This window comes from Microtus oregoni, unplaced genomic scaffold (genome assembly GCF_018167655.1).
Source record: "Microtus oregoni isolate MIOR12 unplaced genomic scaffold, Mior012 000048F_ref0000485, whole genome shotgun sequence".
NCBI lineage: Eukaryota > Metazoa > Chordata > Mammalia > Rodentia > Cricetidae > Microtus > Microtus oregoni.
In genome coordinates, this window is record NW_024543222.1 from 12712997 (window position 1) to 12736945 (window position 23949).

The 23949-nt window shown below is 45.0% G+C and overlaps 1 protein-coding gene across 11 annotated transcripts in view; it reads left to right on the plus strand.

Moving 5' to 3' along the window:
- Positions 1-330: 330 nt before the first annotated feature.
- The window catches only part of Bptf (bromodomain PHD finger transcription factor), a 109495-nt gene continuing 85876 nt past the window's right edge, over positions 331-23949 (plus strand). For 4 of the 11 annotated variants that reach the window (XM_041635624.1, XM_041635628.1, XM_041635625.1 and 1 more), the window contains exon 1: positions 332-1179. In XM_041635624.1, coding sequence (XP_041491558.1) covers positions 525-1179 — 655 coding nt within the window. In that variant the 5' untranslated portion in view covers positions 332-524. Of the gene's footprint in view, positions 1180-23949 lie in introns of all 11 variants that reach the window. The other 7 variants (XM_041635627.1, XM_041635631.1, XM_041635629.1 and 4 more) reach the window with 4 other exon arrangements.

Consider the following 23949-nt stretch of genomic DNA (forward strand, 5'->3'; position numbering starts at 1 on the left):
GGTAACTCCCTGTTTGGCAACCCGGCTTAGAGAGACGCTCGTGAAGGTAACCCTCAGCTCCAGCCGCGGGGGGCACCCCAGGAGAAGACCCCAGGCTAGGGGACACCCCACGCCACCGTTCGCCCCTGCGCCGCCGCCGACCTGCCGCGCAGGGGCGCCCCGGGGCCTCCCCGCCCCCGCCGCGCCGCTCCCGCGCTCCCCCTAGCGGCCGCCGCGCCGCCTCGCTCAGTCCCAGGCTCGTCGGGCGGCGCAGCTCACGTGACCGCGCTCCGGGCCTGCGGCCGCTGTCGGTTCCCCCAGTCACCGAGCGAGAGGGAAGAAACAAGATGGCGGCTGCAGGCGATCCGGAGCGGGGCCCCGGCAATTCGGACTAAGCCTTCTCTCTCCACCCCGCCGCTGCCGGGCCGCGCCCCTCCCGCCCGGGCCCCGGCGGCCTCCCCTCCCCCTCGGCCCCGACGCCCCCCGGCGCCCCTCCCCCCCACTCCTTCCGCTCCCCCCCCCCCCCCCCAAGCCGCGGCTCCGACATGAGGGGCCGGCGGGGCAGGCCGCCCAAGCAGCCCGCGGCTCCCGCTGCGGAGCGCTGCGCTCCGGCCCCGCCGCCGCCGCCTCCGCCGCCGCCACCGCCGCCGCCGCCTCCGCCACCGCCGCCGCCGCCGCCCGCGTCCGGACCCATCGGGGGGCTGCGCTCGCGGCACCGCGGCAGCAGTCGGGGCAGGTGGGCCGCCGCCCAGGCTGAGGTGGCGCCCAAGACGCGGCTGAGCTCGCCCAGGGGGGGCGGCCGCAGGAAGCCGCCGCCGCCACCGTCGCCGGCCTCCGGCAGCAGCGCCAGCGGCCCGGGCCGGGGGGGCCGAGGAGGCGGGGGCGGCAGGACGGGGGGCGGGGGCGGCCACCTGGCCCGGACCACCCCGGCCCGCCGCGCCGTCAACAAAGTGGTGTACGATGACCACGAGAGCGACGACGACGACGAGGAGGAGGACATGGTCTCGGAGGAGGACGAGGAGGAGGAAGAGGACGGCGACGCCGAGGAGACCCAGGATTCTGAGGACGACGAGGAAGATGACATGGAGGAGGACGACGATGACTCCGATTATCCGGAGGAGATGGAAGACGACGACGACGACGCCAGTTACTGCACCGAAAGCAGCTTCAGGAGCCATAGCACATACAGCAGCACTCCAGGTACCCACCCAGGCCGCCCGGAGACTCCTTCCCCACCCCCTCCCCTCCCCCTTGGCTTGCTCCCTCTCGAGTGCAGTGCATCCTGCTTTCCAGCTCCCCCCCCACACACTCCGGCCTGCCCCCCACGCGGAGGCCACGGCGTGTCTAGTGACAGAAAAAAGAAAGACAAAACAAAACTAGGTTTGCAAGAGGAAAGAGGCGCATTGTTCAAAATGGAGATTGCATTGTTGCAGTTTGCAGGCCACACACTCGTTCGCTCTCCTTCTCCCCCCGCCCTTTCCTCTTCAAAATTTCTGCCAAGTGCGGTGTCTCCACCAGGCAGGATTGAAACTTTGGCACACACGTATCCATTGAGTTCGTTTTTCTCCCCTTGTTTTGGTATGAGTATTTTGTTTATTTATTTTGCGATGAAAGAAGCCTTCTGCTTTGCAAACCGTTGCGTGTCTATATACCTTTTCTTGTAGTCTGGGAAAAATTACCTGTTCCTTAAAAGAGAGAATTTAGATACCGTGGTAACGCACATAGACGTGCTTCGTTTCCTGCCCTGAGTCATAGAGTTTGAAAACTGTTGTGGAGGAAGGGCTGTTGTGCGGTGAGCAGGGAGCTTCTTCTGGTCCTGTGCGTTTGTTTGTGTTCTTCGAGTGCTCATGGGCGCGTGCAACAGTTGCTGGTAAATGGCTGATTAAAGCGAACCAGAAAACCAAATTTGGCAAGCCTTCCGATTCGGAATCGCTTTGGTTAAGTTCCAGATAAAAGTATAACACCGAAGGGCCGTGTGTCCTAACCAGTTTGATCTTGGCTTTGCGTGGGAGATGCAGTTTCGCGGCACCTGTTGCAGAAGTTGTGTAGTTAGTTGATCATCTAGGCGGAATTGCCGAAGATGAACTTTTTGAAGGCACACGGTGTAGAAATGTCAGCTTGCATCCGACGGACCTTTTCTTGTTATTTTATTTCTGAGGAAGAAGCCCTTCCTGGACCTGTAGTGGGTTTCTCCGTGGTGACTCCTCGCATGTTTTCTTCACATAGTTTCTTGAGTTTGGCCCTGGGCTGTGTCTTGTTTAAATAAAACGCACACATACAATTGCTCATTTGTATTGAATGAATAGTTATGGGGGGCATCTTAACTTGTAGCACCAGACTGTCAGGTGATTGATTCCTTTATATTCCTATTAACCTGGATTAACGAAATTAAAATATAATTTTAAGGACATTTAATGAGGACATATGATGGATGGTCTTTCTTATGAGAGCTTGCCATACCATTTTCAGAGAAGACTAGGGTAGTAGACATGATTAAATTTAAATGTTTCTATTTTTTTAAAAAAACAATTGCTTAAATTCTTAACTGCTACAAGTATGAGAATTAAACCAGATTAGATTGTGTTAGCATCAAATTAAAAAAAAGCTAGTTTTATTTGCCTGACTCTAAGAACAAGTTGCTTAGCTTAGGGGGCTTGGAGGAGCGAGATTGTCTTTTAGCAAGTTTCATTTCTTGCCAACATAGTCCAGTGCATCTTTTAGAGTAATAGGTGTTACTTTAAGAAATTAACAGTTGGGCATCTTTGTACCAAGAGCCCAGAGTTGAGCTGAAGACCGACATAACAGTAGTGGAGGAAGTTAGTTTTTGAGTTAGAACTGAGGCGTTTTGGCAGGGCACTGTATAACTTTGAACTCCTTGAAGCCCTGACAGACAGTACTGATGAATTGATGGCTGGGCATATGCTGAATTAAATTGCAGGGTGGGGTTATGGGTCCTTTTTAAACAATCATGTAAAACTTGTTTGCTTTTTAAGACTTATTTATTTATTTATTTACAGGGACTCTCTACATAGTCCTAGCTGTTTTTGTACAGGCTGGCCTCGAAGTTACAGACATCCACCTGACTCTGCCTCTCAAGAGCCTGGCAAACTTGTGTACTTAGACTTCAAAGACATTTCTCTTCCAGTGCCACTTGTGGCCTTCCTTGGTGTATACTTGTTCTGTATTTATGTGAATTAATAACTCATAGAAGTCAGTTTTGATCTTAAACATTCTGCAGCTCCTAATAGACATGCACATGGCAGATGTGCATGAAAGACTGATTGGGTAAGTTATTGTTAGTAGGTGAGAATTTTGATAATTCTGAAGTAGGTTCCATAGCTGAAATGAATAGGTTTTAAGAAACTAAAGTTGGTATAATTAGATTTTGATAAACACTTCAGGCAGTAACTGTTTTTATCAGCAGAGTATACTTAAAAAAACAAAACAAAAAAACAAAAAACTTTTAAAAAGATGTGGGGTTTTTTGTTTGTTTGTTTTCTGAGACAGGATTTCCCTCTAACTAGCTCTGTAGACCAGGCTGGCCTCGAACTCACAGATATTCGCCTGCCTCTGCCTCCCAAGTGCTAGAATTAAAGGCAAGCGCCACCAGCGCCCAGTTTAAGATGTGTTTCTAGTGTCATTTATTTATCTTTAAGTATTTTATTTATGTATATGAGTGTTCTATATGCATGCTCATCTTTATGATGGAAGTGGGCCTCAGATCTATAGATGGTTGTGAGCCACCATATGGTTGCTGGGAATCAATTTCAGGTCCTGAGGAAGAGCAGCCAGTGTGCTTAACCGCTGAGCCACCTCTCCATCCCTGTTATTTTTTTTTTTTTTTTTTGGTTTTTCGAGACAGGGTTTCTCTGTGGCTTTGGAGCCTGTCCTGGAATTAGCTCTGTAGACCAGGCTGGCCTCGAACTCACAGAGATCCGCCTACCTCTGCCTCCCGAGTGCTGGGATTAAAGGCGTGCGCCACCACCGCCCGGCCATCCCTGTTATTTTTAAATTATGTGTATGTGTCTATGTGAGGGTATGTGCAGGTCAGATCCCTTGGAGCTGGAGTTTCAGGTTCACAAGTCATCTGCCATGGGTGTGAGGAATTGAACTCAGGTGTTCTGGAAGAGCAGTAAGTGTTCCTAAGGTTCAACCATCTCTGTTTTAAACTGCTCTTTTCCTTTTTTCTCTTAGCTGTGGCATTGAGTGTTTGGTCTTTTGAAACAAATTACTTCTTCAGATGACTATAAAAGGATGCTACATTTTGTGTTTTTACTTTCCTAGCATGTCCATTGTTTGCATTGAGTATCCATGGCAGCATTATTGTGCCATTATTTTTATTCTTGGTACACCTGGGAGGAGACTTCAGGTCAGTGTGTATGTGTATATCTGGGTTAAGGTATACTTAAGCCACTCTGGGACAGCCAGGGCTATACAGAGAAATCCTGTCTCAAAAAACACAAAACAATAAGATACACCTGAAGGGTGTGGTAGTGCACACCTTTAGTTCCAGGACTCTGGAGACAGAGGCAGGAGGATCTCTATGAGTTTGAGTCCAGTCTGATTTACATAACAAGCTCAAGCCCAGCCAGGACTACATAGAGAGACCCTGTCAAGTCTACACATCTTGTGTAGTTGAGGCTTTAGGTAATGTAGAATAGTTTGGTAGTTTTTTTTTTTTTTAATAATTTGTATTTAATGTACATTGGTGTTTTGCCTGCATGCATGTCTAAGTAAGGGTGTCTAGTTTCCTGGAGCGAGTTATAGATAGTAGTGAGCTGCCTTGTGTGTGTGTGTGTGTGTGTGTGTGTGTGTGTGCCGGGAATTGAACCCAGGTCCTCTGGAACAGCAGCCAGTGTGCCCTTAACCACTTAACATTTTCCCAGCCTTAGTTTGGTTAGTTTTTGTAGTTAGAATGCTGGCTTGAGTATTAAATAACTGGTAAAAAGAGCTATGGATGTGGTTCCGCTGGTACAATGCCTGCTTAGCATGCTTCAGTTTCCAGCACCTGTGCCGGGTTTGGTAGTGCATGCCTGTATCCCAGCTCTCTGGAGGTGGAGACAGGAGGAACAAAAGTTCACAGTCATCTTTAGCTATATAGTGACATACACATCCGACTGACATCAGACTGAGTACCATAACTTACTAACTAGTATACAAGTAGATACTACTAAATAAATTACTTAAGAAATGAGTTCCAGTGGTGGGGAAGAGACAGAAATCTTTAATAAATAAATAAATTAAAAATAAAAAAGAGGGCTAGAGAGATGGCTCAGTGGTTAAGAGCATTGCCTGCCCTTCCAAAGGTCCTGAGTTCAATTCTCAGCAACCACATGGTGGCTCACAACCATCTGTAATGAGGTCTGGCGCCCTCTTCTGGCCTGTAGGCATACAGACAGAACATTGTATACTAAATAAATAAATATTTAAAAAAAATAAAAAAGAAAGAGAATCTGAGGAGAATAGCATAGCAAAAAAAAAAAAAAAAAAAGAAATGAGTTCCTAGACCTGGGCGGTGGTGGCGCACGCCTTTAATCCCAGCACTTGGGAGGCAGAGGCAGGCAGATCTCTGTGAGTTCAAGGCCAGCTTGGTCTACAAGAGCTAGTTCCAGGACAGCTAGAACTGTTACACAGAGAAACCCTGTCTCGGAAAAATAAATAAATAAATGAATGAATGAATGAATAAATAAATGAATAAATAGAAATGAGTTCCTAGTATAACAAGTAATTCATTGACCTATTTATTGATTTTTTTTGTTTTTTTTGGTTTTTTTTTTTTTTGTTTTTCGAGACAGGGTTTCTCTGTGGTTTTGGAGCCTGTCCTGGAACTAGCTCTTGTAGACCAGGCTGGTCTCGAACTCATAGAGATCCTCCTGCCTCTGCCTCCCAAGTGCTGGGATTAAAGGCGTGCGCCACCACCGCCCGGCTTCATTGACCTATATTTATTGAGTACTGTGTAAGTAATATAACTGTTGATGCACAGGATTGTCTTATTAGGGTTACTATTGCTGTGATGAAACACCCTGACCAAAAGCAACTTGGGGAAGAGAGGGTTTGCCACAGTCCATTGAGGGAAGCCAAGGCAGGAACACAAACCTGGTAGGGACGTGGAGGCAAGAGCTGATGCAGAGGCCATGGAGGAGTACAGCTTCCTGGCTTGCTCTCCCATGACTTGCTCAGCCTGCTTTCTTATAGAACTCAGGACCACCAGGCCAGGGGTGGCATCACCCACAATGGGCTGCACACTCCCCCAATAGATCACTGATTAAGAAACTGTCCTACATACTTGATGACTTAGAGCTTGATCTTAAGGAGGCATTTTCTCAATTAACATGATTCCAGCTTGTGTCAGGTGGACATAAAACTAACCTGTACACAATACTAGTAAAAGTCACAGACTTTAAAAGTTTATTATTTATTTATTTCACAGGAGGGTTTCTCTCTGTAGCCCTGGCTCGCCTGGAACTTGCTCTGTAGACCAGACTGGTTTCAGACTCAGAGATACTTGCCTCCCGCCGCCTCTTGAGTGTTGGGATTAAAAGGCGTGCCCTACCATGCCTGACTTTAAAATCTTATTTTATTTAGCTGGGCAGTGGTAATGCACTCCTTCGGTTCCAGCACTCAGGAGGCAGAGGCAGGCAGATCTCTAAGCTGGAGACCAGCATGGTCTACAGAGCAAGTTCCAGGACATCTAGAGGTACACAGAGAGACCCTGTCTTCAAAACAAACAAAACAAAAGTTTGTTTTATTGGGGTAATTTTCCTTTTGTGACAACAGCGTATTCAAGGCTAGCCTGGAACTCATAGTCATCCTCCTGCCTCAGCCTCTCAAGTACTGGGATTAAGGTGTGAGCCATCACACTCTCTTGTTTGCTTTCTTTTCATTGGGCAAATCAAATTTTCTCCACAGGGCAAATATTGCTGTAGAGATCTTGATTAGTAATGCAAACTTGAAATATTCTCATTTTGCTTGAGTTAGAAGCATTTGTTTGACTAAAGCATTTATGAAAAAAAATTTTTTTATTGGTAGAAGTTTGAGTTAGGGGCCTGGAGATATGGCCCAGTGCTTTAGAACATTTGTTGCTCTTGACCAGGTCCTAGGTTCCATTCCCAGCATCAACATGGTGGCCTACAACTCTAGTTCCAGGGAATCTAGTGTCCTCTTCTGACCTCCCAGGGCATCAGGCACCACGTGGTGTACATTACATGCATACAGACAGAAACACTCATACATAGAAAAGAAATAAACCTTAAGTACACACACATACACACACAACCTACATAGAGTTAGTATCTGGTTGGCATAATTCCCTGGTATATTGAAAAAGACTGCATAGAAAAATCTGTGTTCTACTTCTCGACCCCCTTGAGGACCTGATTTGTGGTACTGGGGTTTGAACCTAGGTAGGCAAGTGTTTTACATACCCAGCCTTTTTATCTTTGTTTGTTTGTTTGTTTGTTTATTCTTCAAGACAGGGTTTCTCTGTATAGTATAGCCCTGGCTATCCTAGAACTTGATCTGTAGGCAGACCAGGCTGGTCTTGAATTCGGAGATCCACCTGCCTCTGCCTCTCAGGTTTAGAGGTGTGCTCCACCACGGCTAAGCACCCTTTTAAAAAATATTTATTTATTTATTATGTATACAATATTCTGTCTGTGTGTATGCCTGCAGGCCAGAAGAGGGCACCAGACCCCATTACAGATGGTTGTGAGCCACGATGTGGTTGCTGGGAATTGAACTTGGGACCTTTGGAAGAGCAGGCAATGCTCTTAACCTCTGAGCCATCTCTCCAGCCCTGCCAAACACCTTTTTTTTTTTTTTTTGGTTTTTCGAGACAGGGTTTCTCTGTGGCTTTGGAGCTCGTCCTGGAACTAGCTCTGTAGACCAGGCTGGTCTCGAACTCACAGAAATCCGCCTGCCTCTGCCTCCCGAGTGCTGGGATTAAAGGCGTGCGCCACCATCGCCCGGCGGGCAAACACCTTTTTTTAAAAAATATTTATTTATTTATTATGTATACAATATTCTGTCTGTGTGTATGTCTGCAGGCCAGAAGAGGGCGCCAGACCTCATTACAGATGGTTGTGAGCCACCATGTGGTTGCTGGGAATTGAACTCAGGACCTTTGGAAGAGCAGGCAATGCTCTTAACCTCTGAGCCATCTCTCCAGCCTTCCCCAAACACCTTTTTATCTTTGTTAAGTTGCCTTGAATTTGGCAATCTTCCTGCCTTAGCTTACCAAGTAGTAGTTCTGTATTAACAAGCCAAACTACAAACCAGATTTTTCCCTCTTCCTGTTCAAACATGATCACACTATGTATCCCCTGACTGGCATAGAAGTAGAACTAATTCACTGAGTGACCAGACTGGCCTTGAACTTGCAGTGATCCTCCTGTCTCAGTCCCTCCTGTATTGGGATTACAGACGTGTATCATCATATCCTGCTCAGGAAGTGCATTTTCAATAGACATTTAACAGAGTTTGATAGCACTTTGAAATTTAACATTTCTGATATAAACAAAAAGATTTATGTTATGCTTGAGACAGAATGCCTCTTGTGTGAGACTTTTGGGACTACTTAGCTATGTTTTTAAAATTTAGCATTTTTTTTTTACTACAAAACAAAATACTGGTATACTGGGAGCCTTAATGATTAATGTCCTCTGAGGATTGTGACAGTAGAGATGGGTGGCGGAGATGCCCTGAGTGAGCTGCAGATTCCCCAGAGGCGAGAGTAGTCCTCCACTGGCTGCATTTACTCCATCAATGTCACTGCAGTGTCTTTCCGTATACACAGAATTCCTGATTGCTTCAGGGGAGGTACAAAGTGGAAACTTAGGGAAGAGGGAATCAGTACCCTGGTTTGAGGAGTGGTTGGCGTGGGCATAAGCTTCCTGGTTGGGCTTGTCGATTGTAAGAAGTGAGGCAGAGGAGGGAGCAGTGTGATCTCAGCACTGATAGTAAAGTGTGGGCTGTGGCAAGAGATGTGTAGCAAGAGCTGGAGCTGAATAGGAAGTCAGCTGTGCGGCTGTATTTGATGCCCCGTGCTGGGCAGTTCCTCAGAGAAGCAGGCTGTGCCCATGTTCTTGCTTCCCATGCCTGTTGAATTGGGCAGTTGGGGGATCCCCTCTGGAATAGTGAGTGGCTGTGCAGGTGTGCCCTATTCTTATCAGCAGCACATCCCCAGTGTTCACACCTGAACTGGCCTGTGGCGGAGGAGCCCTCTTCTCTACACTGAGAGGCGTGCCTGAAAGATGGCCTGAAGCAGTCTCTGTCTCTCTCACAGATCTGTGTTACCTGTTACATTATGGTTCCTGGGATCAGTCAGAAGATCTGGGGATAGTGTATGGCCTCAGTAATATGCTAGACTTCTGGTCTGCAGGATTCAGCAGGATGCTTAGGAGGAGAGTGAGCTAGCTGGTAGGATCTGGAGGAGTTTTGTAGCCCTGAATAGCAGCTCAATCCAGGAGTTTTCTGGCCTTGACCTGTAAATGCAGAGAATTAAAGCACCAGATATGCCCTTGGAAGAAAGCAGTATGATCAGGGATGAATTGAGAGCTGTGTTGTGCCTGTGGAGATTCATCTTGAGAATTAAAGAAGGGGAGGACCAGGAGAATTAGTACAGTTAGGCAGGCAGCATGTTCTGTGGGTGGCGGTGAGGCATGGCCTATGTCTTGGTCATAAGTAGGCTTGCATGTGGTTTACACTTGCCTGCTCCTCTGGTCCCTGGCTGGCTGGCTATCTATCTATCTATCTATCCATCCATCCTTCCTTCCTTCCTTCCTTCCTTCCTTCCTTCCTCTCTCCTCTCTCCCCTCTCCTCTCTCTCCTCTCTCTTTCTCCCCCCCTCCTCTCTCCCCTCTCCTCTCTCTCTCCTCTCCTCTCCTCTCCTCCTCCTCCTCCTCCTCCTCCTCTTCTTCTTCTTCTTCTCTCTCTCTCTCTCTCTCTCTCTCTCTCTCTCTTTTCTTTCTAAGACAGAGTTTCTCTGTGTAGCCCTGACTGTCCTGGATCTTGCTCTGTAGACCAGGCTGGCCTCAAACTCACAGAGATCCGCCTGCCTCTGCCTCCCAAAAGCTGCGATTAAAGGCGTGCGCCACCACCACCACCGCCCGGCTCACAGGCACATTGGAAATGGGGCTGTGCATGTAAACATGTGCAGTCGGATCTGGGAGGATGGAGTCAGGAGCTCTGGTTCCTCTTGTTAGAGCCTCCTTTTCTCACCCTTGAGATCCTGTTCTCCCGGTGACTATGACTTTTAGGGGACATTACAGCTTGACAGGGTAGCAGTAATCCAGCAACAGACAGACTGGGAACAACTTGGTCCACTCTGCTTAACTCATAATCCCCTTGCTGTGATTTATTGTTTAGATTCCTCTTGCTCGTTTTGGTTCATTTTCTTCACCTGCTTAGAGTAGTTAAAATTGCAGCCTCATAGTAAAACAGATCAACTAGTTGTGTTATACGGGTGTTTTGTCCACATGTTTGCCTGTTGATCACATGAGTGCTGGGTGCCCTCAGAAGCTGGAAGAGGGTGTCAGGTCCCATAAGACTGGTAAGACAGATGTGAGACACCATGTGGGTGCTGAGACCTGTGTCCTCTTAAATATCAAGACCTCTCCAGCTCTGTCAGCTTCATTTTAGTTTAGCCCTGATCCCCATTCTAGTTTTATTGTTGTTGTTTTGCTTTTTTTTAATGGTTTTGAAGAGATGCCTCAGGAGGCAGATTCTGTTATTTAAGTCCTCCATCCCCACCCCAGACCAGGTCTCAGCTATGTAGCTCTATGTAGCTCTCTGGCTGTCCTGGAACTTTGTCAACCAGGCTGGCCTTGAATGTGCAGAGATGGACCTGCCCTGCCTCTGCCTCTTCCTCCCCAGTGCTGGGATTAAAGGCTATGGGTGTCACCACACCCAGCTATTTGGCAGTTTTTGGTTTGCTCTTTGGTATTTATAATTTTTTTATTTGTTTTTACGGTATTTATAATTTTTTTAAAGATATATTTTAGGTATTTGCGTCCCCCCCCCCCCCATGTGTTCCCAGTACATGCTTTTGGCCTAAATAGGTCAGAAGAAGGCATTAGATCCACTGAAACTGGCATAATGGATGATTATGAGTCTCCATGTGGGTAATGGGAACTGAGCCTGGATCCTCTGTAAGAGCAGCCACTCGTAACTCGAGTCACCCCTCTGGTCCCCATTATTAATTTGGGACAGTCTGATTTTGTAGCCCAGTTCCGATCTGGAACTCACAGCAATCTGCCCATCTCAGCCTTCCTACTGCTAGAATTCTAAGTGTGAGCTACCACACCCAGTGTGGAAATGAAATCATACAGGAAGAATTCTCTGGCCAGGGACCACAAGGGAATGAAGAAAAGACACAGGTACAATGAAGCTGGGATCGGGTGGGTTTTTCTAAGTGCTGAAACCTGGAAGGCTCCTCAGCATGCTCATTAGGAACAGCATGGGGAGACGGGTTACTAGTCTCCATTAGGAGGCGTCTGTAGGCCAGCAGTCTCAGGCTGTAAACACGTTCTTTGTACACACTGCTCGGTCTTCATGAACACTCCTGAGCCTGGTCCATATGGGTAATGGCTTTGCCAGTTTCCCAGGGTCTGTTGGCCTTGGAGTCCTTTATAGGCTGAATTCATAATAAAATACATATTCCTTACGGTTTCCTTTACTCCTTGCCCAGCACTTGAAGGCTGAGGTAGGAGGATCAAGAGTTGAAGGCTAGCCTGGGTACATAGTGAAATTCTTTAAAAAGAAAGAAAAAAAGGAAGCTAGGAGTGAAGGCCTTTAATCCTAGTACTTGGGAGGTAGAAGCAGGAATATCAAAAGGAAGGAAAGAAAATATATTATTAGATTAATTGTGTTTTACATTTATTTATTTTGCATAGGATGAAGGGGGGTGCAGATGTGCCACAGGTTTATATTAGGGTTAGAGGACGGTTTGCAGCCATCTGTCTGTCCATCCACCATGTAAATTGAGAACTGAACAAGCATCTTTATCTACTGAGCTATCTGGCTGTCCCTAGCTATGTTTTAATTGATTTCTTTGCTAGTCTATATGTAATTTGTTGTTTTGCTGCACAGCATTTAAATATTTTGATTGCCTAATGATACTCAAAATAGTAATAATAATAGCTAACATTTAATGGACCTTGACTAGTTTGATGAATGATTTTAAGCAATATTGATGAAATATTTTGGGTTTTCTTTTTTATGCATGCTGGGTAAGTGTTTTTCTCTCAGCTCCCCTGCTCCCCCAGCAAGATTTCATTCAGGATGTAGCACAGGCTGCCTTTGAACATTTCATAGAGAAGGAAGGGAGGCACATGCCAGGCATGGTTTGGGATGGGAGATCAAGGCAGGAGGGTTGTGAGTTGAAGGCCAGAGTGGACTGCCTAATGAAACCAGTGTCTTAAATCTTAAAACAAAAAGATGGAATCCTGTATTATGTTTTTTTAAGACAGGGTTTCTTTGTGTAGCCTTGGCTGTCCTGGAACTCATTCTGTAGACCAGACTGACCTCGAACTTAAAGCTCTGCCTGCCTCTGCCTCCCGAATGCCAGTATTAAAGGCCTGTGCCACCACTGGCCAGTTTAGCATAATGTTTATTTATTTAATTAGGTTTTTCAAGACAGGGTTTCTCTGTAGCTTTTTTTAAAAAAAGATATTTATTATGTATACAGTATTCTGTCTGCATGTTCGCCTTCAGGCCAGAAGAGAGTGCCAGATCTTACTACAGATGGTTGCTAGGAATTGAACTCAGGACCTCTAGAAGAATAGGCACTGGGGCTGGAGAGATGGCTCAGCAGTTAAGAGCATTGCCTGCTCTTCCAAAGGTCCTGAGTTCAATTCCCAGCAACCACATGGTGGCTCACAACCATCTGTAATGAGGTCTGGTGCCCTCTTCTGGCATGCAAGCATACACAGAGAAAGAATATTGTATACATAATAAATAAATAAATAAATATTAAAAAAAAGAAAATCTGATTTCATTAAAAAAAAAAAGAATAGGCACTGCTCTTAATCGCTGAGCCATCTCTTCAGCCTCTTCTTTGTAGCTTTGAAACCTATCCTGGACCTAACTCTTGTAGACCAGGCTGGCCTCAAACTTACAGAGAGCCTCCTGCCTTTGCCTCCCGAGTGCTGGGATTAAAGGCGTGCGACACCACCTCCTAGTTTGCATAATATTTTAAAAACTCGTGTTTTATAGCATGTGCATGTTCTGAGTATTTCAAGCTTTTCTTGTCCATTTAATGAGTCTATAGACATTCAAATTATTTCCATAAATAATTCTCTGTGGGATTTATATGATGCATGTTTGTCTGACATATTTCTTTTGGGTATATATAGCTAGGGGTGGATCTCTGTGAGTTCTAGTCCAGTCTTGCCTGTATTGTGAGTTCCAGAACAACCAGAGAACTACATAGTGAGATCCTGTTTCAACAAAACAAAACAACAACAAAAAGTTGTCACTACTTTTTTAAGTCTGCTTACAAAGCAGAGCTTCATTATGGAATTTATAATCATGTGTCATTATGATTTTTTCCCAATGTTGTAATGTTTCTTGTCCCCCTGCAGATTAAGTTGTAGTAGTGTCTTTGTTTTGTTTTTTTGACAGGGTCTCTCTCAGTTAGCCCAAGATAGTCTTCAACTCCTGTTCTCTGTCTTAGCGTGTGGAGTATTGAGAGTGCAGGTACCAGCCACCCCCTTGGCAGTCAGTGTTTTTTCCTGGCACTGTGGGAGTGACTCTAGGTCTCTGTGTCTGGTAGCTAGGCAACCATGCTATTATTTAGATACATCCTTAGCCCTTTGGAAATTTAGCTTACTTTTTTCTTTTCAAGACATAGTTTCTTTGTGTGCCCCCAGCTGTCCTGGAACTCACTCTGTAGGTCTGTCCTCAAAGTCAGAGATCTGCCTGCCTCTGCCTTCCAAGTGCTGGAATTAAAGGCATGTGATACCACCACATGGCCAGTTTAAATTTTTTAAAAAATCACATTTATTTATATAATATTTGTTGCTAGTTATTTATTTATTGTGTGTGTGGAGATCACAGTACAATCTTAGGAGTTGGTTCTCACCATAAGGGTCCTGGGGGTTGAACTCAGGTGGTCAGGCTTGCTTGGCAAAGCACTTTTGAGAGCTTGTTTGGAGGTTCTAGCAGGGGAGCGCAGCTGCTCGTATACCCTTAACCGAAGACCTGTCCTCCTCTATTCGGGGAAGGTCGTCCTCTTCGACCGAGCGGTGAGGGAGGAAGGGGACACCCGCCTAGCCAGCCAGATCAGCCGAATCAACCCTGGCGGTCAATGGGGTGACAGATGTCGCAGCCAGATCGCCCTCACATCCTTGGCAAAGCACTTTTATTCATCTGCCCATGCCTTAGTCCCCTGCAGTTAGCACAATAGTTTGTTTTATGTTTTAACATGTGTATGCATGTTTTGCCTACAGGTACATGTAGCCTGGTGCTTGTGGAAGGCAGGGGAGAATGTCAGGTTCCCTGGAACTGGAGTTAAGAGGTGAATGTGAGCTGCCATTTGATGTGGGGAACTGAACCTGGATCTTCTGCAAGAGCAGAAAGCACTCTTAACCAGTGAGCCATATCTTCACCTACCCTCAGTAGTGGTTATTTTTTTTTCCTTTTAAATAAGCTTAGTGGAGCCAAGATGATGTTTAGTTGGTAGAACTGAACTTCATCCTACATTTACAAAGCCCTGAGTTCAATTCCCAGCACTTTTTCCCACCTGTAGGCTTCAGTACCTGACTCAATCCTCTAGTATGCAAGGGATTCATTTCATTCTTTAGCTCTATGGCAGTGTGATAGTTGTGTAAATGTAAATTCATTAAAATGACCTAAAATTGGACCCCCAGGGGCTGGAGAGATGGCTCAGTGGTTAAGAGCATTTCCTGCTCTTCCAAAGGTCCTGAGTTCAATTCCCAGCAACCACATGGTGGCTCACAACCATCTGTAATAAGGTCTGGTGCTCTCTTCTGGCCTTCTGCATACACACAGATAGACTATTGTATACATAATAAATAATAAATATTAAAAAAAAAATTGGACCCCCAGGTCCTCAGAGACCGTAGGTACATTGCAGGTGATGAGCAGCCGTTTGGGTCATTTGCAGTCATTCATTGCAAGAAGTTTTCTTGGGCTCCCTGCCTCTGTTGGGTCAGTGACAGTTTACCTCACACCTCTTTCCTTGGCCTTTTGTTTGCCCTAATCCTATGCTGCCTGAGTAGCTTTAGTAGTCTGGCTATGAACAGTGGCTGTTGGCTAAGCATTGTTTATATGAGATGATGGTGTTGTATCTTTTTTAATCTATTTATTTTTCTTTCTTTCTTTTTTTTTTTTTTTGATTTTTCGAGACAGGGTTTCTCCGTAGCTTTTTGGTTCCTGTCCTGGAACTAGCTCTTGTAGACCAGGCTGGCCTCGAACTCACAGAGATCCGCCTGCCTCTGCCTCCCGAGTACTGGGATTAAAGGCGTGCGCCACCACCGCCCGGCTTATTTTTATTTCATATATATTGGTGTTTTGCCTGCTTGTATGTCTGCACATATATTTGTGTGAGAGTGTCAGATCCCATGGAACTGGAGTTACAGACATTTGTGAGTTGTCATGTGGGTGCTGGGAATTGAACCTGGATCCTCTGGGAGAGCAACCAGTGCTCTTAACCTCTGAGCCATCTCTCTAACTTGGTGTTGTATCTCTTACAGTAAGATTTTGGGGTCATTTTTAGGATACTTACAAAACATTAATGGTTCTTGGTGGTTAGAAAAGAGGGAACCAGTTAGCAATGTTAGAAAACCTGACACAAATTTATCAAGTCCCGATAAAATAAAGCTGGAAGTCGCACACATGCCGGCATGTCAAAACCTCGGATCTCTCCTACCCTGTGTGTTCTAGCTAGGCCTCTGCCTGAGCTCGTCAGACTTGGTGGCAAGTACCTTCACCCACTGAGCTGTCTGGCCAGCCCAAAATAACACATTTCAAAAGTATATTTGCTGTAATTTCAGATATGCATTAGGATGTTGATTCAGCATTTCCAGGTGACCCTTGGTAACCTTAGGAGTTTGTCTTTTCTCCTTTTTGGCATCTTGTCCATTATGGCATGAATAGCTTGAGTTGTGATTCTGCCCTGTCTTGGGCATCCTAACAGTGGAGCCAGGAGCCAGGATCATAAACTGCGTGTGGTCCTTGAATGTATGTGAAGACAGGAAGCACTTTTTATCTTTAGTAATCATGATTGTATTTGCTATTGCTATTTAGTTGTCTTTTACAAAAGCAGTTCTGAGGGAGTCCAAGAGATGGTTCACTACATAAAAGCCTGATCATCTGAGTTAAATTCTTGCCCCCTCCCCACACACCCCCACTCATTTTCCCGGTGCTGGGGATAGAGCCAGGGGCCTGTGTTTGCTGTGCTGGCACTCTCTCCTGCTGGGTTTAGTTTCTTAGGACTTGTCATCTTACAGCTCAGACTGACTATAAACTCAGGGTCTTCCTGCTTCTGCCTCTGGTACTACAAGCTTGTGCCCACACACCTGGCTTCAGCACCTAAATCTAATAAATACTGACATTTCAGGGTATTTGCTTCAGATCTGTTACCTTTAAAGATAATGAAAGTTACAGATTGTTAATCTCTCCTTCTCTCAAGGTAAAAAAGTCCTGTGAGGTTGCCATGTATTATTCCCATCCTTATTTATTTATTTATTTATTTACTTACTTATTTATTTTGTTTTTTCGAGACAGGGTTTCTCTGTGGCTTTTTTGGGGCCTGTCCTGGAACTAGCTCTGTAGACCAGGCTGGTCTCAAACTCACAGAGATCCGCCTGCCTCTGCCTCCCGAGTGCTGGGATTAAAGGCGTGCACCACCATTGCCCGGCCCCATCCTTATTTTTAGACTTGTGCTAATGTATGTTTGTATATGAGGGTTTTATGCTTTTGTATTAGCACGGATGGTCTATCGTATTGATATTTAACTTTTTTCAGCTTTTAGAAAAATAGAGGCTGGAGAGATGGGTCAAGAGATTAAGAGCACTGGCTGCTCTTCCAGAGATCCTGAGTTTAGTTCCCAGCAACCACATCACAACCATCTATAATGAGATCTGGTGCCCTCTTCTGGTGTGCAGGCATACATGCAGGCAGAACACTGTATACATTTAAAAAATAAAGTTAAAAAAAGAAAAATTGTTAATTATCATGTTAATAGACCCGACCTGATTTATTTAGTCTCTTGCCCTGCATGCTGGGGATTGGAACACACGACCTCTTTTACATACTACGCACATGCTTGGACCCCTCCCCCAAGCAGCATATTTATTTGAGAAAGGGTCTCACTGTGTAACTCTGATTGTCCTGGGACTCAGAAATCACCTACCTCAGCCTCCCAAGCACTGGGATGAAAGGATGCATCAGCATACCCAGCCTTCATTTAGTGTTTGGAATCTGTGTTGACATTTCATGTTCCTTCATTCACTACAGTGAACCTCAGTAGGGAAGTTCCAGTTTTTTCTTAATGCACATAACACATTCTCTCAGTGTGTGTATGTGTTGTTAAGGTCTGATGAGTATATGTCTTCATGTCAGTTTTAACAGATGTTTTAATTATTACTGGAAATCCATTGGATATATATCTGTGTTTTACAACTATTTCAAAGAGGTGTACTGAGTTAGGGCTGGCTGTGGTAGTCATGTAGTGTAGGTTCTGGTTTTTGTTGTTGTTTTTAAGGTGCACAGAATGAATTTTAGCCTTGTTTTGAGAACATAGAGGGGTTGTAGTTGAACTTCAGTTACTGTACAGTGATTCTAGATGTATTTCTAGATCAGAACTTTCCAATTGACAGTTGTGGTGATAGTAGGGAATGTTTTATATGTATTGTCTGAAATGGTAGCCATTACCCAAATGCAGCTCTTACGAACTTGAAATGATAGCTCTTGACATCATTTTGTCGTTGCTGTCCTAGAACTCATCCAGTAGACCAGGCTGACCTTGAACTCACAGAGATTGACTTGCCCCTACCTACCTAGTGGTGGAACTAAAGGCGTGCCTTAACCACTGCCTGGTTTATTAATCCTCTGTGCTATTTCTCAAAGGCAAGTTCATTGACAGATGAACTCAGGTGGTAGGTTTGACAGTAGAGGAGGAACTTTTGTGTAGCAAAGAGCTAAAATTCAGAAAGTGCAGTTGGGTGTCAGCATAGCTCTGGTGCTGACTGGTCCCTTGGATAAAGCATCTCACCTCCGTGAGCATCTTTAAAAGGCAGTAATAACAGCAACTCTTCATTGAGTGTGAATAATGGGTTAAAAAGTGCCCTGAAAGTACTCTGAAAGTTAACTGCCGCTTTTATATTATTCCTGGCAGGGAGAGCCAGTGAATGGGGCAAGTGGAATGTACTTGCACATAGCCTGCGAGTACTAGCCCCATATTGGATTGAGACGCTGTTCCAGATCTGGTGGTGAGGCCTTGTAAATGCTTGAGTTTGTTTCATAATTTTTGTTTTGGTTTTTTATCTTACTTATTTATTTATTTATTTATTTATTTTTGGGTTTTTTTGAGACAAGGTTTCATTGTGTAGCTCTGATTGTCCAGGAACTTGCTTTGTAGACCAGGCTGGCCTAGAACTCACAAAGATCCCCCCCCCCCCCCCCCCCCCCACCTCTGCCTTCCAAGTGCTGAGATTAAAGGCAAGCACCACCACTACCTTGTTTTGTTTTGTTTTTTTGAGACAGGGTCTCTCTGTGTAACCCTGATTGGCCTAGAACTCTATACGTAGACTAGACTGGCCTCAAGTTCACAGAAACCTGCCTAACTCTGCCTCCTGAGTGCTGGGATTAAAGGCGTGTGCCACCACACCCGGTTTACATCACAGTTTTTAAAAATTACATCATTCAGGCTGAAGAGATGGCTCTTCCAGAGGTCCCAAGTTCAATTTCCAGCAACCATATGGTAGCTCACAACCATTTGTAATGAGATCTGTGCCCTCTTCTGGCCTGCAGGCTGGCCTCAAACTTGAGATTTGCCTGCCTCTACTTCCAGAATGCTTGGATTAAAGGCATGCACCATGACTCCCTGCTAGATCTTTTTTTTTTTTTTTTTTTTTTTGGTTTTTCAAGACAGGTTTTCAATGTGGTTTTGGAGCCTGTCCTGGAACTAGCTCTTGTAGACCAGGCTGGTCTCGAACTCACAGAGATCCGCCTGCCTCTGCCTCCCGAGTGCTGGGATTAAAGGTGTGCGCCACCTGCTAGATCTTATTGATTGGAGAGCAGCAGTATGCAAGAAATGCCCTTCCCTTCTTGCTGTCCAGTGCCAGCATCCCCTTTTCAGATGCCACTCAGGGAGCGTCCCACCATACCTAGAATGGTTTCTATGACGTCTACAAGCGGGAAAGACCACACATATTTCTTTCAGAATTAATAAGATTAAAAACTTGGATGGTACTGGAAAATTAACAATGGCTTCTATATTTAATCCCGGCATGACCTCTGTATCTACCTGATGATAACATTAAGTTGCTCTAGTAGTTAAAAGTCATGATCTGCTCACTATGGGAACTTACAAATGAGACAGGACTATACATTCAGTTATACAGTAAAGGTGCGCACGCCATAACGAGGGTGGGCAGCGTCAGGCACTGTTCAGAAGTTGCAACATAACATTTGAGTGCCATCCTGGAAAATGTTTCTGATTTCTCAAACTTACCAGCAAAGTAAGCAGCAGTAATTTAAAGTGTAAGGTGACTTTTTTATTATTAAAAATGAGAAATTAAGATTGTGACTGTGTTGCAAATTTCTGAAACTCAGGCATGTGGAAGACTGCAGCAGGGCCTCCCGGCAGGACACCTGCTGGAGTGATCAGCACCCCTCTCGGTGCAGTTTCTTCCTTAGTACAGGGACCCCGAGTGTCATCCGTCTGCACACTTTCCCTTCTGCGGGCTTTGTCCAAGCTTCAGCTTCCTACACACGCTCTGCTCCAGCGATGCCGCCTTTCACTTTTCTTCCTTAGTTTCCTGCCCTCCGTTCTGCTTATTTCTCAGACTTTAGCTGCACCTCAGAGTGAATTGAGCAGAAGGGTAAAATAAGATACCTCTGGGATTCTAGGCATTTGGACTGTATTTGGCAACTTTTTTTCTTTTTTGAGACAGGGTCCTGCACTTTAACCCAGGCTACCTGGGTGATTTTGTTGTATCTCCCACAGTTTTAGGAAGTTTTTAGGAAGTTTGAAGGCAGCTTTTCGAATGGCAAGGGTGGAACCCTAGCTTCCTAGGTGGAGGTGACATTGTGAGCCTGACACACCACAGACACACTACATTTATTTTGTTTTGTTGTGAGGCTGGGTCTCTGTCTGTAGCCTAGGCTGTCCTGGAACTCTGTGGAGGCTAGGCTGGCCTCAAATTCACAGAGATCTGCCTCTGCTTCCCAAATAAAAGCTGGATTAAAGGCGTGCGTTCCCACGCTGGGTACTCTGTTTTTCCAGCTGGCTTCAAGTCTTCCTAGTTCTGAGATTATAGGTGTGTACCACCACTGCATTTGAATCTTTGAATTTAGCATAAACTTTTATTTGCATTTACATAAGCTCACCCTTAGTCATTAGCAGCAACTTTACCTGACTCATTTCCCTTGCTTTTTCCTACCCCTTCCTTTTTTGAGAAAAGGCAGGACTCAAAAGGGCTTCAGCAATCTTCCTACCCAGCCTTCCAAGTGCTTGGGTTACCTGTGAGCTGACACACTCAGCATTTCTTTCTTTGAAAAACAAAACAAAAGCGTATGAGGTCTCTCTCAAAGTATAAAAGTTTTTTTTAAAAAAAAAACTGTCATCTTTTTCCAATCCACCCCCCCCCACTCTCCCCAGAAGTGACTCTTTTTAAAAGATGCCCCTGACCTTCAGGGCGCGCTGGATCCCTCCGTTTATTCCAGTTCTGCTCATTGTTCTGTAGCAAAGGCTATTTCCTCCCATCAACAGTCTAAGGTGAAGGAAGCAGCGTGAGGCCCTGAGTTCCTTCCCCAGTACTAACAAAGGGAAAGATGTTATTTTTGATCCTTTTTTTTCTTCTAGTGCTGCCGTTTGCACCTGGTGCCTTTTGCTAGACACACGCTCCATCACCGAGCAACATTTCCAGCTAGTTGATATTTGACTGAACTATTGATAGATATTGAAGTTTAAAAAAAAAAGTACAAATCACAAACTCTGTTGAAAGAAATGTTTTGCCCTCCATTGTGTGTGAGTATATCCATCCATATGTACAATAGATTCAGGAGGCAAAGAGAATTCTTGATCTTCTTCTTTGAAGAAAACTGAACCCAGTCTGGTGTGGTGGTGCACGCCTTTAATCCCAGCAGAGGCAGGTGGATCTCTGAGTTCCAGGCCAGCCTGGTCTACATCAAGAGAGACCCTGTCTCCAACATATGAGCTCCTTTAGTGTTAAGCCTGTACTCTAGTGTGTGTACAGAGTTTGTGCTTCCAACCAGACCATGGGGAGTCTTGAGGCCCTCTTGCTTTACTTCTAAAACCAACGGAGTATTTTTATTTGGGCGATTAAAGTACCCTATATTCTAAAGAAGCCGAGGGACAAAACCTAAGGAAGTGTATTTACAGTTTTAGCCAAATGGAGGAGGGGAAGAAATGTGCAGGGCTAGTAGCCCATTCAGAATCTGTAGAGAAAGCCAGGAGACAAAGGCAGGGCGGGATGTAAATGTACCTGTAGGTTGGGGTGATTGTTTTTTCCTGGGTGGGGGAGGGAACTGGGTTCCACACCACCTCCTAAAAGGTTTATTTAAATCTCTTCTGAGTAAAATAGGCTCTTCATTTTGAAAGAGAAAAGAACGGAGTGTGAGAAGGAAGACCCCACCCCCATGCCCTTGCTGGCAGAGTTCTTTGTCCCTGGGTCGGTCCACTCCTTTAATAGGGGTAGAGTTGAAGCTTTTGCTGTCTTGTCTTTGGAATTGGAATTGCTCTTTAAGAAGCAGATTCCTGCCTTCCCAAGAATTTTGCAAGTGAAGAAAGTAAATTGTCAAGAGTCATTCTTTCTGGAATATCTCCTGTCCTGCCCTTCCCTGCTCTGCTGATTGAAACTGCTCTAGACTAGACTTTAGCTTTGGGGACTTGAAGAAAACATTTTTAATTTCCTGTCTAGATATCTACCTGTTGTGTACACCATATGAAGAACAGAGGAAAACTTGGGAAAGTCCCTCCACGTGAGTCCTGGGAATTGAACTCGGGTTATCAGACTTAAGTGCCTTTACCCTGCCTCAGCGACTTTATATCTTCTTTCTGGTTTTATTGTTATTTTTGATATTTATTTATTATTTTATGCATATGAGTGTTTGCATGTATGTATTGCACCATACCTGGTGCCCACAGAGTCCAGGAGAGTGTCAGATCTTTTGGAATTGGAGGTACAGATGGTTGTGAGCTACCATGTAGGAATTGAACTCAGGTCCTCTGGAAGAGCAGTCATTGTTCTTAACTGCTGAGCCATCTCTCCAGCCCCTTGAGGGACTTTCTAACAGTTCAGTAAGAGGCTGAGGAACATAGAAAGGCACTCCAGAAGCCATTCTTTTGATTTGCTAACTTACAGGGAAGCAGGTGAGTCCTAAGTCACATGCTGAAGATGTGACAGAATAACTCATCCTGATGCTTTTCTGAATTGTAGCTTTAGTGACATTTGGGTTTCTGTCCTCCTAGTTGTCATCCTCACTAGGTGTGTTGGTGTGGGGGAACTGCCTTTATGTCCTGCAACCTTGTCTGGCCAACAGTGACCAGATTTTCTTTCACAGAAAATAATTGGCTCTGTTCTTATCTAAAAAATCTGCTCTCCAGACTATTGAAGGTTGGGGTGTTACATTGTATACATTAAAGGTCTTTTCTGCTTGTATTCTTTGGTGCTTCCTTTCCTCTAGTACCTTGTACCAATTACATTTGCAGAAAGAAACCCAGAGAAGCTGCTGGGGAGCAGTTACAAGCAACTCAGTTTCATGTTGATAAAACTTAGTCATACAAAAATGAATTTAATTGATCCCATTAACGTTACTTTTTGAAAATTAGAAACATTATTAACCATTCCACAGATACCAGAAATTAAGTGTAATTAGAGTAATAGAAACAGTCTAGAACTTGTTCCCTTTTTTTGTTTTGATTTTTGTGTTTCTTTGTGGGTTTTTTTTTTTTCTTTTTTGAGACAAGGTTTTTCTTTGTAGCCTTGGCTATCCTGGAACTCACTCTTGTAGACCAGGCTGGCCTTAAACTCACAGAGAGCCATCTGCCTCTGCCTCCCGAGTGCTGGGATTAACTGAACCAAACCACTGCCTGGTTTAGCGGGTATTTCTTTTTAAGCTTTAATCTAATTTATTATTATATGTATTTGTGTATAATTGGAGGCAGGGCATGCCACAGTGTACACTTTGGAATTTTCATCAGACTCTGTTTGGCGCGTGTCTTTACCCTCTGAACCCTCTCGCTTGTGCTGTTTATTTACAAAGGAGGACTGACTGTCACACCTCAGATCTATTTAAAACCTTAAATGCTATATGTAAACATTACAGACTAAGTTCTTGGTGTATTTGTGTGTATGTGTGCTAAGTACACAGAATGTATGTGTGTGTATAGATATATGTATATACCCAGTGTGTATGTGCACACAGAATTTGTGTGTGTGTATAGATAGACAGGCAGACAGATTAGTGTATGGTCTGTGCATGTGTGGAGATGGATGGATTTGTGACCTGTGTGCACTTAATTGGTCGGTTAAAAATTCCAGGCCTTTGTTGTTTTCCCAGCCAAGAAACCTTTCTCTTTGGTGCTGGGACTTTTCTGTGGTTTTCCCTCCTCTTCCCCTGACCTTAGCCTGTACTTCACTAGCTCCCTGCAGGCAGTACTCTGTCATTTGTTGCACATTTTGGGGGTTGGGACGACGGGGGACGGGGCACGGGACAGGACACCACGACTAGGAATGTTTTGTTGGTTGTAAGGTGTCTGAC